This window comes from Emydura macquarii, unplaced genomic scaffold (genome assembly GCF_026122565.2).
Source record: "Emydura macquarii macquarii isolate MOO-44397 ecotype Brisbane River unplaced genomic scaffold, CSIRO-AGI_Emac_v2 contig_374, whole genome shotgun sequence".
In the NCBI taxonomy this organism is placed as follows: Eukaryota; Metazoa; Chordata; order Testudines; family Chelidae; genus Emydura; species Emydura macquarii.
This window is the reverse complement of record NW_027130511.1, coordinates 7,358,783-7,375,280: the sequence shown is the minus strand read 5'-3', so window position 1 is coordinate 7,375,280 and position 16,498 is coordinate 7,358,783. Positions and strand designations below refer to the sequence as shown.

The window sequence follows — 16,498 nt, the reverse complement described above, 5'->3', positions numbered from 1 at the left end:
CACTGTGAAAATCAGGCCCAAGGTAGGTCAAGCTGGAAACCTGAAAATCAATGAAAATGTTGACCTCTGTTAGAAGCACCAGCAGGTCCAGTAACAACCCCCTTGCCATGTTCAGTTGCTACTGTATGGAAATGCTCCCCCAAGGTTTTTGCATTTGCTTGAAGTTTCATAGGCTGCAGAGCCAGGGGGAGGGGGCAGAGGGGAGCTGGGACCAACCATTTTTAAGCAGTGGTCCTGTACTAAATCAGAATGGGTGCTGCCAAAGCATTACTGCAGCTGCATGTTTGCAATGCCACTGACATTTGATCCAGGGGTAGCTGGGCCAATTCTGAGTAAATGGTGCTGCAGCCTGGTGCACTGGGTTGCAAGGACACTGAAGTTTGGCTGGGACATCCCTCTATCCAGATGGAGGGTGGCCAGGCCCAATGGTGTTGCAGCCTGGCACTCAGGGACTCAGTGCCTGTACAGCAGAGTGCAGGGGAGTCTGCCACGATCTCCTCTCCTGGTGGCACCTGCTCATGCATTGTGTGGGTAAGAGATAGGGGAAAGCACCTGGCTGAGGGAGGGCAGGGCTTCCTATGGAAGAGGGAAGGGGGAAATGAGCAAGAACCAGAACAGGGCCCCTGCCTGTGGGTGCGGATCAGAATTTGCTCCCACTTCCTTTTCAAGGAATATTTGTACCGTTGGTTTCAGGCACACCTGCACTGTGATTGGCTGGTGGTATCAGTATGTAGGGAAGGAGGAGCAGCAACACTGTAGGGCAGGCCAGTGGGATTAAACAAACTATGCCAAAAAAGTCCATCTCCCCTATTATATAGCATAGAGGTTCTGAATGCCCAGCTTGTCACCCCCAAATGCCTCTGAGATGGTTAGCAGGTGAACGTGGACTTCTCCCTAGCTTTGTGGTGGTGGCTGGGATGTGCTCTCTGGTCCCCTTGGCATGAGTACCACACAAGCAGTATTTAGCTATACACACCAGAAAGGCATTTTCTCTTCCTTCCTCTCCCTCCCAAATAAAGGTCACTGTTCATGAAAATCAGGAGTCCGGCCAATGGCTCTCAGAGAGCTTCTCATGCTAAAGGATTCCAAACGATTGTACACGCTATAGAGGGACCAATTCACTCACCCTCGCAGCATAGATCCCCTGTGCAGCAGTGTAACGCAGCAGCTCTTTAACAGCCACACAGCAATATTGTGCAGCAGGTTAGGCCAGGAAGTCAGGAGCCTCTCAGATCTCACTGAAATTGCAGGAGGCTTTTAGAGAGGCAGATTGCAATTAGTTGAAGTTTGTCCATCATGCTCTGGCTAACTCTTGTGAGAGGTGCCAGGGGATTTTATTTCCTCTTATCAGCTGAGCAGCAGTGAGCTCCAGCATGGACCCAACACATGCACAAAATGTAACTTGTCCCATGGTTAGCAGGATGAGGCTGCAGCGCCCCTTCTTAGAGGCAGGGCAGATCATGATGAGCTGCTCCCCCCCCCAGCATTCTTACATGTACTGCCACTGAAAATCAAGGTCCTGGCCCTTCTTTTTCATGCCTTGTCACCAGCTGTCGTGTCTCCCTGTGCCCTGACATGTCAGCTTTAGCTGATGGTCCCCAGGGGAGATCTCACCAGGTGTTCTCAATGGAGGACCCTGACCTTGGAATCTGCTGCAGTTGGAGATCAGAGTAAGTCCTAGCCAGGGTCTCCCTGCTGGCAGACATGGAATGCAACTTATACTTGGTGTGAAGGGGAACTGCCTGCCCCTGGGCTTCTGCTGCCCCTTCCCCCAGCTGCTCCCAGTGCCATCAGCCAGTTGGAGAAGTAACTCCACAGTTTCCCATCCTTAGACTGCTCCTGCTACCACTGGCTCCCTCCATGGCCTTAGGCACCTCTCTTATCCTCTTTGTGCCTCTGCTTTCTCATCTGTACATGGGGATCATGCTGTACTACTCTTCCTAACCCAGAAGGGTGCTGAGACTCCATTCACGTCCATGACTCACTCGACAGCAGAGAGCCCCCTAGCCAGCTTTTGGAACCTGTGTGCATGTCTTGTTCACCCTCTCAGTGGTGGGGGGGAGAAGAGGCGATGCACGCCATCTGCTGAGTTTCCTTAGAGCTGCAATGAAAAAGGGGAAATCCGAATGGCAGGTTCTGGTAAATACCAGAACCCAGATGCCCTGCTGTAACGTGCCTCAGCTGCACTAGTCTTAAAGGCAACACACTGAGGATAGTAAATGAAGCTGTTCAAAGCAGAGGTTTTGCAGCTGCAGCCTGGGTAAGCCAAAGCCAAAAGAGCTTATCCCAGGAGTGGCCAAAGAGCAGCCCACACCGGAGTTACAATGCAGCCCACAGTGGCCTTCATCTCTCCTGACGGTGCAGTTCGGACACTGCAGATATCAGCATGCCTGGCTGGAAGGGCAGGGTCTCCCCTGGCACTGGGGGAGTAGGCTGCTTCCAAACCTGACTGAAAGAAGCAGTTCGACGTGGGGTGTGGGTCTGTACTTCGTAGCAGAAAGGAAAGCTCAGCATGGAAATGGGCAGGCACTTCTCTGTGAGGTGGATGGGATAGAAACAGTTACTGCTGGACTCTGGAAATCTTCCCCTCCAAACCAGAGTAGGGAGCTCCCCAGCCAAAGTCCTTCTCATGAGGCTACTAGCCGTGGTGAAACTCATGTTGGTCGTAGTCTGCTCTGCACTGATGAAGAAGGCAACTCCAGCCTCCCCCTGAACTGGTGAAAACGAGAGGACCCCAGGTATGAAATAAAACCCCTCAGGCCCTCTCCCCACAGGGAATCCCTTCCCCACCAGGGTGTCTGGTTTAACCCTTTAGCTACTTAAAATCTTTCTTGTATGATAATCAAATACCCCCTCTAGATCTGTATGGATCTCACTGAGCTTTAGAAACCTGAATTAATTCTCAACTCCCAGCAGGGAGGTCTAGGTTGAGGTTCTCCATTTTATTACTGGAGAAACATGGGACACCCTCCTGTGTCAGGCTGTGGCACAATGAATGTGCCTGCCTCAGTGTCCCCTTGGAATCCACCTGTGCAAAGGAATAGTCTCTCTCTCAGCAGCAAATTGAAATGCTTTTCTTTAGGTAAAATGCCACAGTCTGCAGATCCCTCATAGTAAGAACAGTTCCTCTCAAATCCCTAAAGTAAAACAAAGTTACTCACAGCAACTCTGCAGTCCCATTCCCATGTCACTCACCTGCAAGTCATTAACTGCTCTGTCCCAGCTCCTGTGGCCCCTGTTCAAGGGCTCCCCTCTCCCGGCCTCCTACCGGAGAGTCCCAAGACCCACATCTCCCCCACAAGCCTTCCCCCAGAGTCCCAAGTGAGGTGCCAGAGCTCCCTGCAGCATTTCATATAGCTACCCTGCTCTGGGCTCAGCCCCCACCCCCTTGTTTTGGGCTCAGCATCTCCTAACCAGGGTGGTTCTTCCGTTTCTTCAGAGGGGCCTCCACGTGAACTCTTCTCTAACTCAGCAGGGGTTCCCCAGCTCTGGCCAGTCCTCACCATCAACCTCTGGCTCTTGCCAACAGCTCTCTGTACCAGCTCAGCTCAGCTCTCCTCTCCTCTCCTCTCCTCTCCTCTCCTATTGCTGCTCTCCGGATTGCCCTTTCCTCCTCAGACACCCCACCTGCCCTTCTCTGTCAGCATGCTCAAACCTCTCTCCCTTCTGGGGCCCAGGTGCCTTGTTTTAAGCCCAATTTGAGTCAGCTGACCAGTCCCAGGTGCATTTCCCACCCCTCTTAAATGGGCCAGTATCAGGCAGAAAAAGGAAAAGTGACTGTGAAAAAATCACCACTAGACCCCAGGAGTCCCGACTCCTATTCTCCTGCTGCCCTTGCTACACCCCATGCCCAGAGCTTCTGTAGCCTGCCTAGGGGAAGTGACCCTTCTCTGTACTGTGTTCTCTGGAGTGGTAGGAGGGACGGGGTAGTTTCTCTTTGACTGATCAGTGAGATGAGGACAGAGGAGGCATTGTTCACTCCCTTTTCTGTGCCTGGACTGGATGGAGCAGACCACAGAAATGTGTCAATCAGCTGAGAATCATGGACAGCAAGTGTTGTCCCACCCATGTGATTGCTGCCACAACCAACCACCTGCTCTGCAGCAAACAGGGAGGAATGTTTTCCATGTTAAAAAGCGAGTGGGCTGTGATGAGTGGAGAGCTGAGAACACATGTCCCCTCTTCTCTGTGCTCTTTTCTTGCACTCAGCAGGCTGCTTTTAATAGCTCCTCTGGCCTCTCACCTCAAAGAATAACTAAGACAAATCAGTAGCTGGGGGAGGAAGCTATGCTAATGAGATTGGAATGGTGATTACACTGACCTCCGAAACGCTGCTTAGTTCTGCACAGATTTGTTAGAGTAGCTTGTGCCCTTAACTCTGAAATTCATACTCTTTCAAGAAGCTAAAAGAAATTATCTCTGGGCTGCTTGAACTGTTGGCAAAGTGAGGGGTCAAAGCTTCTATCCATTCACTTCCCTGCAAATGTTAGAAACACAGGAACTCAACTGTGTATAGAAAGAGTTGGCAACCTTATTTACAATTAAATGTACTGAGGAATGTAAATCTATTTCTGGGTTTGTTGCCCCCCCGCCTGGCACTTTACACTATCACTTGCACTTTTGCAAAGCAAGTGTAAAACATTCTCAGTCTGATTTGATGCCCCCTTTGCACAGGAGCAAATGACATGCCCAGCAGGGAACAGTTGGGCCCTCTGTGGGTATATTAATGGAAAATGCTCTTCTTGAAACTGGCCTTGTTTAATATTTTATTCCCAGACAAAATACTTCCCTAAACTGGAACTAGGAATGTAAATATCTCAGTTACTTAAGGGGGAAAAAAACTTGAGGTGAACCCTGTAACTTTCTCAAATGTTGAAGTCTGGGACGTCAATATCTTGGTTACCCTTAAAATTCAAACATTAGAGATGTCCAATGAATGTCACCCAGTCACCTTAACTATGCCCCATCCCTGTGACCTTTGCCCTCTTCTCACTTCTGTGTCACATGGAGGCATTTTGATTAAGGGAGTTTGGACTTTACAAGTTGGCAGCTTGCATAGTTTGCCTAGGAGACAGGAAGCCCTGGAGCACGAGTTTGGTTTCATAGACATGTCTGTGGTACTCAGTTGGTTAACCCAACATCGCACCACTGGTGGATAAACTACCAAACTTTCCCTCTAGCCCATAAGAGGTTTTTAGCCCTAGATACAGTAGCTACAGGTCATTGCTGAGCCTCATAGAACAACAACATTTAAGACACTTTGTACTTGGAAGGAATTGTTCCAAATGATTGACCCGAGCATGGTCCATTTTGGCAGTGACTGCAGGTGGCCACAGAGAAGGCAGGAGTAGTCTGCTGGAGTGATGACAAGAGGTGCTGCTGCAGCATTTAAACAGCAGTGCATGATCAAGTCACACAATAAGTAGGAGGCAGTTTAGTGTGTGAACTTTTCAGCGTCCCTGCTGTGATGGAGGAGGGGAGCATTTGTGGCTAAGGGTATGTCTACTCTGCAGTCACAGGTTTTATTGCAGCACACGTAGACACACTTGAGCTAGTTTTGATTTACCTAACTCAGGTACCAGTAGCAGTAAAGTCATGGCAGCTTGTGCTGTCCAAGCCTATTAAGGAGCCTGGGTACTTACTTGGGCAACTAGCCCATGGTGCTGTGGCTGTCACTGCTATTGGTACCCAAGCTAGGCAGATTAACACAGCGCTTGCATAGGTTTACCTGTGCTGCAATCGCACCTCCAGCTGGAGTGCGGACAGATCTTAAGGGTGGCTCCTGATTTTCACTGTGCTGTAGGCATGGACCCAAGGACAGAGTTAAGGCTGTTTGGGTGACTTTCTCTTGCAGTTCCAGATTCCTTGGTGTTTGTTTTTTAAATGTAACCTGAATGTTGAATTTCCAGGCTTTGTAACACTGGTATCTTTTGAGTAAATAACAATGTTTGCTGAAGGGTAAAAGGCTCACTTCCTCCAAAGGTATTTAGGCACCTACCTCCAGTGATTTCAATGAGAGTTAGGGTCTTCTGATGGGTTACTGCCCTAGGTTTTTGAAGTAATGCCCCTGATACTTTTAAAACGTGGGGTTTTTGGCCAGTCATGAAGTAAAATGCAGAAACTTCTGTCTTTGCCCCATGCTACAGTGGGATCTGGGTACCTTGCTGCACCCCCTCCGTTCGCCACACACAGCAGTAGGGCCTTTCATTACTCACTAAGCTCCAAGGAAACAGGCCTGCGCACTCTCAGCTCAGAGTGCTGAACATGTTGCATGAGCAGGCAATGAATGGAACCACTCAGGCCTTCCTGGCTTTCATGGCCCCAGATACTTGTTTGATGCTCCCGGAATGACAGCACCGCCTAACCCTGCCCCTAGCCCTTACTAGCTGTCAGTGTAGACGTTACACATCTACAGCTGTACACTGAACTGGCCCTTGGTCTTCATCTGTCTCTTGCACTGAGATCCCTGCTTAGACGCGCTCTGATCAGATCGAGTCACCCATGTGCTTTGAACAGCCATTAAAGAAAAAATTTTCCTTGCACCACTGTATCTGCCTGTTACAGTATCATCCTAGAGTTAGTTAACCTCAGCTAGGGCAGAAAGTAAGAGTCTCTCCCATTGCAAACAGGTGTAGTGCTCTCCCCTCGGCCCCCACATACACACCAGGCCATAACACTGCCCAAGGGCTGCACTGGACTAATCCTCAGACCTCAGCTCTGCAGTGCTGCTGGGCTGAGTGCAGCAGGGGAACTTGGCAGCATGAGGAGAGGCCCCTCTCTGGGGGGCTGTTCTTGTTCTCAGCCATGGGAGGGTCAGCGTTGCTCCTGGCACATGAGACACCTACAAGTATCTTTACAGGCTCTCTGCTTATACTCCCACACATCCCTGTTAGGGGGTAGAGGAATGTGCTGTTGCGCACGACCCTTCACCCGTGCAAAGCGGGTTTCTTACATGGAGTGCATAGTTCCTTAGTGAAATTAGTGCGCTTCACTCTAGAGTCCACGTTACAGGGACGGAGTAATTTGTCACAGGGTGGAGTGATCAGCGCTCTTGGCTCCAAAGAGCCCAGAACTTGCCTAGCAGGTAGAGCTGCAGGGCAGGACTGAGGTGCACTGGTAGCAGAGTGGGAGGAGGGGAAGGGGAGGCCAGAACAAAATAGGCAGGGATGCTGCAGATCAGAACTGAAGCGCAGCAGCAGAGCTGAGGATGAGGGGGTGAGGGGAGGAAGGCAGCTTGCACAGCTCCTGCTTACACTGCTGCCAGTGAGACCTAGTAGGGGGTCTATTACCAGCTGCATCACTCCTCAGTTATTTGTCTGGCTGTTCTAACCTGGGGCCTGTTCCAGCTGGATGAGGAAGAGGAGAGGCGGAAAAGGCGCCGTGAGAAAAACAAAGTAGCCGCTGCTCGATGTCGCAACAAGAAGAAGGAGAGGACGGAGTTCCTGCAGCGGGTGAGTGCCTCATGCCCCTTCCCCATCAGGCAGGCTACAGCCTCCCCCTCTCCAGCTCTGCTGCACTGCAGCATGCACCTGTCCTCCCACCTGGAGAGGCAAAGATGGAATGAATGTACACCCACTCCCAAAGCTATTAAAGGCTCTTCAGTAATTGACCAGCAAGGGGCGCTCATACTGCTGAATCTCCCTTCTCCCCCCATTGCTAGGCTCAAAGCATTCCCCCCTCCAGTCACCTCCTCTTCATGCATCTGGGAGCCCAGCAGCTGCCCACAGACCCTGCGGCCTCATGCCTGGCAGATACAGTCTCTGATCTGGCAGTGTCATGGGAGGACATAGGGCCACTCTCCCATTTTTCCCCTGCTGGTCCTGCAGGGTAAGCTGATCATGACCCGCTCCTGCAGCAAGGGGTGCACTGGGTCAGGAAGGCATCACCTCTGGTGTGTGAGCAGAATTCGTGTCCTGCCATAGCGTGCAGCCCTGCACACAGCATGCACGTCTCACCCAAATAACCAGGGCCTGCCCAAAAAACAAGGGGCCAAAGGCCCAAGCATGTGCAACACAAACAGGTGCCCAGAAGATACAGGCTGAGCACTAGGACAGCTCTAGAGACCTGTCAGCCCCTGACATGCAGTAGTGGAATGGCCAGGGTCTGGCCACTTCCTACAAAGCCTGGGGATCCCTGGTCTGTCCACTAAAGGTGCATGAAACTCACCCAGAGTGAGTCCCAATACGGTACACACAGTACATATGTGTGTACTCTTCCTCCTACAGTGCCTGGTGCCACTCCAGAGATCACAAACTCCATTTCACTCCCACACCCTCAGCCGGGACATATCCCACACACATACCAGTCGCGTGCAGTGAGGGGCACTTACATGGAACACAAGGATATTATTAAAGCAAAGTCTCTGGATAGTAAGACAAGCCAGTAAAGTCTCAACCATAAAAAGATCAGAAATCCTTGTTGCTTCTCTTCTCCTTGAGAAGCTGGGTCTCCTCTAGTCACTGTCTCTTCTTTACTTCAGGGTAGAAAAATACTTCTAGTGCGACATCTTTTCTGTAGTATTCAATTCAGTTTTATTAGGTCGCATACAACATATGTCTTTTGCGAACACAAAAAGAAAAACATACACAATCTAAAACAGCAACATCAATATAATACATTAAAATGTCCATCACAACTTAATAAAAACTCTTCTTTGGCATAATGCTAAAAGGGCAAAAATTGCCACTGATTTAATTACTACCGGAGATTGAGAAAATACTAAAAATGTTGTCCTCTGAGGTGGTGATAAAGAATTTATTTTTAAAAAATACAAAAGAGGTGGAATCCAGTGTGTTCTCAGAAGCTGGAAAATTCTACAGTCCAAAAGATAATGAGGTAGATCTCCAACATTCTAGATTTATATGGGCAAAAGTGAAGATGTCAAGGATCTTTTCCTTATCTACCTTTAAGGACAGCAGTTTCCATGGTTTGGAATCTTAGCTGAGTATATGCCTTACGTAAATGAGGATTTGATAACTCTTTCAAATAGGGTTCAGAAACATGGGCCCTCTTCAGAGTAGAAAACCAAAGGGCAAATGTAGAATCATGAATCACAGCCACATCTTCTTTTTGAGGAATATCTGTCACTCTGTTTAAGTAGTTGATTAGAAGAAATTGACAATAAGTGAATAATAGAAAAACCCAACCTAGCTATAGTCAATTGGAGGGTCTTACACCATGGAAATAAGATGTGCACAGATTGTTCCTCCATATCCTGAAGGCAATGATAGGGCAATCTATAATCCGGAAGAGTACAGATCTTAGATCAAAATTTAAGAAAAGCAATACAAGCTTTGCTACTTATAGAAAACACCCATCTTGGCATGTAAAAATGAGACAGGGAGAATTAATAGTCTCCTCAAAAAGTCTCTAAGGCCACAGTTTTCTGTAGTGACTGGTGGGGACATGACTTATAAGTAACTCAACTGCACAAACCAAGACTCGGCATGATTTACACCTGGTGAGGATCTCAAAAGCATTGTTGGTTGTAGATTTAAGCCATTCCCCCAAGATAGGGGAATATATCCAATAAAAATGTGTGCGCCCTGCACATATTAACAGTGCAGATTAATCTTCATTCTACTGGTAACCCCAGTCCACTTCGCTTGGATCGTTGGGAACTAGACAGAACAAAACATCTAGTAACCATCTTGCTTTGGGTGCTGGGGGATGGCCAGGAAGCAGAGTATCATTTGATCCCAGCACTAGAGTCTACTGAACAGTAGGAATAAAATCTGTCCAGAAGAGTTGGCTATCACTGAAAGTTTTCATACTGCTCTTTGTGCTGCACGGCCATCAAGCAGGGGTGGTTTATGAACAGGCCTTCGACTGGCAGAGGACAACTTCTCTGTGTGTATTGTGCATGCATGAGAGGGAGGCTCAGTGCTGGGCCCTGGGTGCTGTGGAGCAGGTTATGCTTTCTCCGCACCTAAGAGCTAACAGGTTAAAGCTGTGTCTGTGTCTCTGGCCCTGCTAGGAGTCTGAGCGTCTGGAGCTCATGAATGCCGAGCTGAAAGCCCAGATCGAGGAGCTGAAGCAGGAGAGGCAGCAGCTGATTCTGATGCTCAATAGACACCGACCCACTTGCATTGTGCGGACGGACAGCATCAAGACACCGGAGAGTGAAGCCAACCCACTGCTAGAACAACTAGAGAAAAAGTGAAGATGGCACAGGCCAGGACAAGGAGGAGACAACAAATTGTGGTCTCCAAAAGTCTCATCTATGTACTGTATGAAGAACTGTGCACCAAGGCCTTGTCCAGCCAGAACCCCGTGGTCTTCCTTGGGGATTACAGGCCAACCAAATAAGGGGAAGGAGAAGATCAGGAACCTGCCATTCATCCCATTCTGTGGCTGAACCTGGGATGGGTCTAGCAGCTGTGGTGAGGGCCCCTTGCAATACCTCATCATGGCCCTTCAACCTGCTCACCAGCCCCAGGGATCAAGCGAGCAGCCCTCTGCAGGGCATCCTGAATCTGGATCACGTTGGGATACAGGGAGGGGAAGTTGAAGCTTCTTCTCTTCCCACACCTATTGGTATGCACCTAGCTGGGAGCGGGGGCTTGACCCAGGAGAAATTAGGATGTGTGGAAGATGGATGGCAGGCCAAGATGTGCTACCTGTCTCCCCCAGGCCTGCCCCATTTCCATCCCTCTGGATCCTGCCACTGCTCATTGCGCACACTCCGGAGTGGAATACGGAACCAAGCATTGCAAACACTTGACACAAGCCCTGCCTCATGGCTGGGCCTGTCCATGGCACTGTGGCGCAGGCGCCCCACAAGCACACTCAGTAGAATGTTTACAGCCCAGCTGTCCCTGTCGGCCGTGCTTTTAAATGCACATTTTTACACTTTTTTATATTTTTTACAAAGTTTTTATACAGCCGTCTCTATATGGATTTATATCATCACTAGACGTGAGCCCCTAGAAATGTATGTTATAATGGTCTGTTTGTTATCAATGCATATGCCACAGTTATCTCATTGTGTTACTTGTTAGGTGGCAGCTGGCTCCTTTCCCCTCGGCATGCTGGGAAAGGGGCCCACGAAGCCCTCCCCATTGGCTCCGCTACCATCTCCATCCATGTACGTCCTTCATAATATTCAGTAAATGTTACTTTGACTTAATCCCCTGCCTCCTTTGCTTTGTCTGGATTGTGTCCTGATGCTCACTGGGCTGGGCGCAGATGCTAGTCAGCCTTTTGCACCAGAGCAGCAACTGTCAGCTTTCCACCCGTGCTGCCTGCAGTTTTGGCTGGCTGAGTGGGGCTAGTTCCTGAGCCATTATGATGGGTGTATGCATTAGTAATGGTGGCATAGAGGATTTAGGCCCAGAGGTGAAGCTGAGAACATCAAAGGGGGTTCACTTTCTGGCTGAGCAGGAGGCAAATGTAAGGTGGTGTAACTCAGGCTCACGTTCACGTGGGGACAGAGTGACGTGTAATTTAGCAGAGAGCCAGAAGGTGTGAGTTAGGGAGGCCATCCCATTCTGAGCCCTCCTGGGAATTGCTTTTCTTGCTCCACTCCTGTCCCTGTGCTGTGAGTTGCCCAGCAACATAGATGACCAGCTTCGGGGAGGTGAAGTGGGGAGGCATCATGTGCACCATGGAAGAAGACGATGTAACCTGTTCCCAGGTCCCTCCCATGCCTCTCCCTGCCAGCCATAGGATGAGCCCAAGCCCCTCTCCAGCCTGCATTCACCTCTGTACATGCTGCTGTGGAGGGCGAGGGGATAAATGGTCAAACCACGACTCCTCCGTTTCCAGTGGGCAGAAGGTCTTACTGGTGTAAAAGTCACCATAACAACATGGCTAGTGACTGTGTCCATGTAAGTTTGGGTCAGAGACTCCAATGCAAGTGTCCCGTGGCACACCATTGAGAAATGGGGTCCCATACACTGTCCCTGCTCCGAGCAGGGACAGATAACAGTGGGAAAAACATCTGCCCTTGGTCTACACCAGTGCTTCACCACATTGCGAACGTGGGTGGAGCTGCCTGGATGCCAGATCCCTGAGGAGAGAATTGCTAGGAGTTCTGTGCAGATGCACCCTGAGGGCTCCCCTGGCTCCTACCACCCATTCGCCCTCCATCCTGGAGAGTGGAAATAGGGAGAGGGAAACAAGGCTGACGTAAACTCAATCTTTAAAAGGCGGAGAAGCCTTGTCTCAATGTGGCTGCGTAAGATGTCAGCTCTGCCGGGGAGCACCCTCCTGCAGCAGGCCACAGCATGATAGACACACCTGCCTCAGTTTCCCCTCAGGTAACACTGGGGCTCTAGGCCAGGCTCTCTTGCTTCATCGACAGTCCTCCGATGAGCCAGTTTGTTACAAAATATAGTGCTAGTGAACCATAACAAAAGTCCCAATACAGTCCGTATCATCCCCAGCGCAGGTAGTCCTTCACTCCCCAGTCTTCGCAGCAGCCACCACCAGCCCCTCTGCTGGGAATACATCCTCACGATACTCTCGTGTTTTCCCCTACACCAAGGTTCCTTGCTGTTTCTCTTCCATCTTTCTGCCAGTCACCCCAGCCCTTGCAGCTGGAGTGCAACCCTGCTCTTCCCAGCAGGAACCCCCAGAGCATCTCTGCTGGGAGGTCATCTTTGCCATGGAGCATCCCTCACTCACTCCCTCTGACCCTCTCACTGTTCCCCTGGGCCCAGCTCTCCCTTGTGGATACATCATTAGGTAAGCTGCTCCCCTGCCTTCCACCCTCACCAGGGCCTTTGGCTCTAGCTCTCTGGCTTATGCCCAACAGGTCTCTCTCTCTACTGCTTGTCCTGCTTTCAGCTTCCCGCCAAGAACCTCCTCCCTCCTTGCAGGATTCCTCTAGTTCCCAGTAGTTTTCCCTCCATTGCCCTTCTCCTGACCAAACCATCTGCTCTGACTCACTATATCTCTCTTCCATCAGGTTTGTCCCAGCAGGTTCCCTCTGCCCCCTTCCCAGAGGCTTGTTTTTACCATCACTCCCAGGGGACTTCCTGCTTCCAGCCTGTCTTCCAATTCCCTGGTAGAGCCCTCCTATTTCTGCCCCTTAGGCCTAATTCACCCAGACTGTCTCTCACTGGGTCTCTTTCCCCCCTCTTCTAGCCCCAGGTGCCCTCTTTAAAACCCTCTTAATTGGCCAAATCAGGGTGTGCTGATAAGGCACTGTTCCCTCTTAAAGAGCCAGTGTCACCCTGTGACTGGCTGCTGCTCAGTCTAGTTCATACATGTAATTTCTCTATAGCACCCTGCATCCCCCTTGGTACCTGGTATATTAGCCATAGCCCCACTACCTCCTCACCCAAATGTTCTCCCTGGATTGCCCTTCCCTCTCTTCATCCTTTCTGTTAGGGGCTTCTCAGAAATACTGCTGCTAGCTCAATCACTTACCTAGCACCAAAGTGTGTGTGGTATTTTACAGCCCCTGAGCGGCTCACAAAGTGAAGAGCTACGCATGCATGTGGGAGAGGATGCAATATAAAATTAAAATGACTGAGCAGTGTCTTTCTCTCCCCTTCCCACTCTCAACATATAACCTCCAGGGCATTGCCTTGTGCACAGGGTCTGCTGTAGCAGAGCAGACCTGGTCTAGCTTGTCCATTAACCAGAAACCAGCCTCAGAAACCAGAAATGCCTTCTACTTGTACTATCTCCACTGGACAGGAAGCTGCCCCTCTTCTAGTCGGACCCAGGCCTGGGCCTAGTGATCTATCTGGCTCTCACTTCCAGCTTCAGTTATTGCAACACACAATGGGTGGGACTGAAGGGGCAGACTATGAAGAAGCTCCTGATGTTACAATGTGCAGCAGCCTGTCTTCCATCCAGCAAGGGACACTGATGATACATAACCCCGACGCTCTGTAAGCTGCACTGAATTCCTGTCCAGTACAAGACCCCAGTTATCTGAGAGGTCACCTTCCTTGCTGTGACCCTCTCCTACTCCGCCCATTGCATCCCTTGAGTTTTCTAGCGCAAACATGCCAAAGGTGACATAGCTGCAGGGAATGGACCTTCTTTGGCAATTGGCCTGAAGAGGTTAAAGTGGCCTAGGCTGGACCTGGAGGAGGAGCCAGGGAACAAGGACTAATTAGAGATGAGGCTCAGCTGAGCAGGAAGAAGAGGGGCCTGTATAAAGCCCAACAGGTAAGAGTAGAAGATGGCTGTAGTTGCTCTCAAGAGGAGAGAAAGTATAGGAGGAAGCAGCTTAGGGCTACAGCAATAAGGCTCAGGATTTTGCAGACCTTGACTGTTTGTTGTAGGGTCTCTGGGCTAGAACCCAGTGTCCAGGGCAGGCCTGGGTTTCCCAACCAGTCACAGGGGAAGTGACACTGTTAAGGGGCAGTGAAAGAGAAGCCTGCCTGGAGAGACAGGCACACAATGCCTCTGGAAAGAGAAAACCACAATGACCCAGCCACAAAGCAGAGCATCTGAGTCCTAAGAGAGAGACTGAGAGTGACAGACTGCGACTGCAGGAAGGGGTGCTGGCCTGGCAGAGCTAATCCCCAGATGTGGCCAGAAGAAAGCGCTCTAGCAGTGAGTAGAGCTTCCTGTGACAGCCATACAGCTGTGAAACTCCCTATCACAGAAGGCAATAAGGGCAACAGAGCTTACCACTTCAGGTAGAAATGCAAGACCCATCCATTCCCATCTTAAAAACCAGCCACACCACACGCAGCTGCCACTAGGCAAAAGGGGAGGACACACACTCTGGCTTGTTTGTATGTTGCAATGCTCTGACACCATAGCGTGGGGTGCCCATAAATGCCTCTGCAGACAGAGCGGCTATTCAGCACTGATCCATCTGTTCCTCACTGAGGTGGGTGGCTGTGCAGGGGATTCTGGGTAAAGCCCATTCCATCTAATTCACCGCAGAACATGGTCCCTTTGCTGCTCTTCAGTCAATGCTCAGTTGGCTGCAGTTCAGCTTAGGTCATCTTGTCAGTCATACTTGGCTACGCCTCAGCTATGACCAAATGAGACTAACGAAGAGGGTTCGGGCTGTGTAGAAAAGTGAGAACAGGCAGACCTGGTCTGCAGAGGACAAAATACTCGGCAAATCAGCTCACATAAGGCAGACAGGAGCAGCCCCCAGAACAGGCCTCAGGCTCGTGTAACCTCCAGAAAAGACCTGAGGTGGCTATGAGGTAAGAGGCTCATGTGGTCTGCCCGGATATACAGGTGCTATAAGGTCTTTATTTCTGTAGCATCTGAGTACATGGTGTGGCTGGAAGATGGGGACTCATTAGCCATCCACGGAGACCTGGTGTATGTAATATAAATATATAATATAATAATAGGTGTAACCTGGTAGAGGGGAGGTAAGTCAAACAGCACAGCAGTTACAATGCGCCACTAACTAAAGATTTGTTATTTTCCTTTAAATGAAGATTATAATGCAGGACCTAACCCCCCAACCTTCCCCCCTTCATACTTTACAAAGTAAATAGAGGGATTGGGACTTCTGACAATTGAGGATCATCTGTTTTCACGTAGGCTCACCTTGGCTATTTTGTTGACAAGTAGATAAAACATTTAGTTGTGCTACATAGCCAGTTGTTTCAGCATCCACACTATTGAGCACATACACAACTTCAAATAGGAACGAAAGAAAACTTGACCATTACTGCAGCTGTTAGGCTGACACACAGTCTCTGGGTCAGTGATGTAGGATACTTCCTGAAGACATTTGGCCTCCAGTCTGTGATTCCTCTTTAATGGTGTTTCTCAGATTAAATCTCACTGACTTCTGTAAAATTATGGAAAACTACATGAAGATCCAACCCACAGCTTCAGTCTGAGTTACCCTGGACAGCTCTATTTTCTCCCTGCAGGGCTGGACTGAATCTGACTGCTGTTGTAACAGACAATGTGCAGGGCCATGCCATGTGTCTCAACTATAGAGAGAGTCACATACAGGGCCCAAGCATAATTTTTTCAGGCCCAATACAGACTTGTAACACAGGCCCCCTCCCACACACATACCTAGGTTGCAGCTTGGGCCGGGCCCCACAAGGCATCCAGGCCCTGGTAGAATGTACCTTCCGCCCCCCTCCCCGCCCATGTGCGGGCCCTGTTCATACAAATACAACTGCCTTACTTACTTATTCTAAGCTTGTGTTAGAATAACAAGAGGAAGGCAGCAGCCTTTTAGGCAAGTAGCAAACTTCCCTAGCCCCTTAACTACAACCCACTGTTATATAAAAAAAAATACTTATTTTCCTCATTGGACCTAAGAACTGTACTGATATCTTAATATATAACTGCTGGAGACCAATAATGTCCAACTAACCTGTACAATTACAAGAAACTGCATTGAGATCCAACCCACAGATCAGCCTGGGTTACCCCTGACTGCTCTGTCTTCCCCTGCAGGGCTGGACTGGATCTGACTGGTGCATTAGGGGGCTTCTGGTTTTGTACCTGGGACAGCATTCAGTACCGATTGGCCATGAGTTTCCAGCTTCTAACTAAGGGGGTATGAGTGCGTGTGCAGGAATGTCTGCCCTCAATTAAG

At 49.8% G+C, this 16,498-nt stretch overlaps 1 protein-coding gene across 3 annotated transcripts in view; it reads left to right on the top strand.

Moving 5' to 3' along the window:
- The window catches only part of JDP2 (Jun dimerization protein 2), a 29,427-nt gene extending 17,792 nt beyond the window's left edge, over window positions 1-11,635 (top strand). For all 3 annotated transcript variants that reach the window (XM_067533002.1, XM_067533018.1, XM_067533010.1), the window contains exons 3-4: window positions 7,347-7,451; window positions 9,977-11,635. In XM_067533002.1, coding sequence (XP_067389103.1) covers window positions 7,347-7,451; window positions 9,977-10,162 — 291 coding nt within the window. In that variant the 3' untranslated portion in view covers window positions 10,163-11,635. The remainder of the gene's footprint in view (window positions 1-7,346; window positions 7,452-9,976) is intronic.
- The last annotated feature ends 4,863 nt before the right edge of the window (window positions 11,636-16,498 follow it).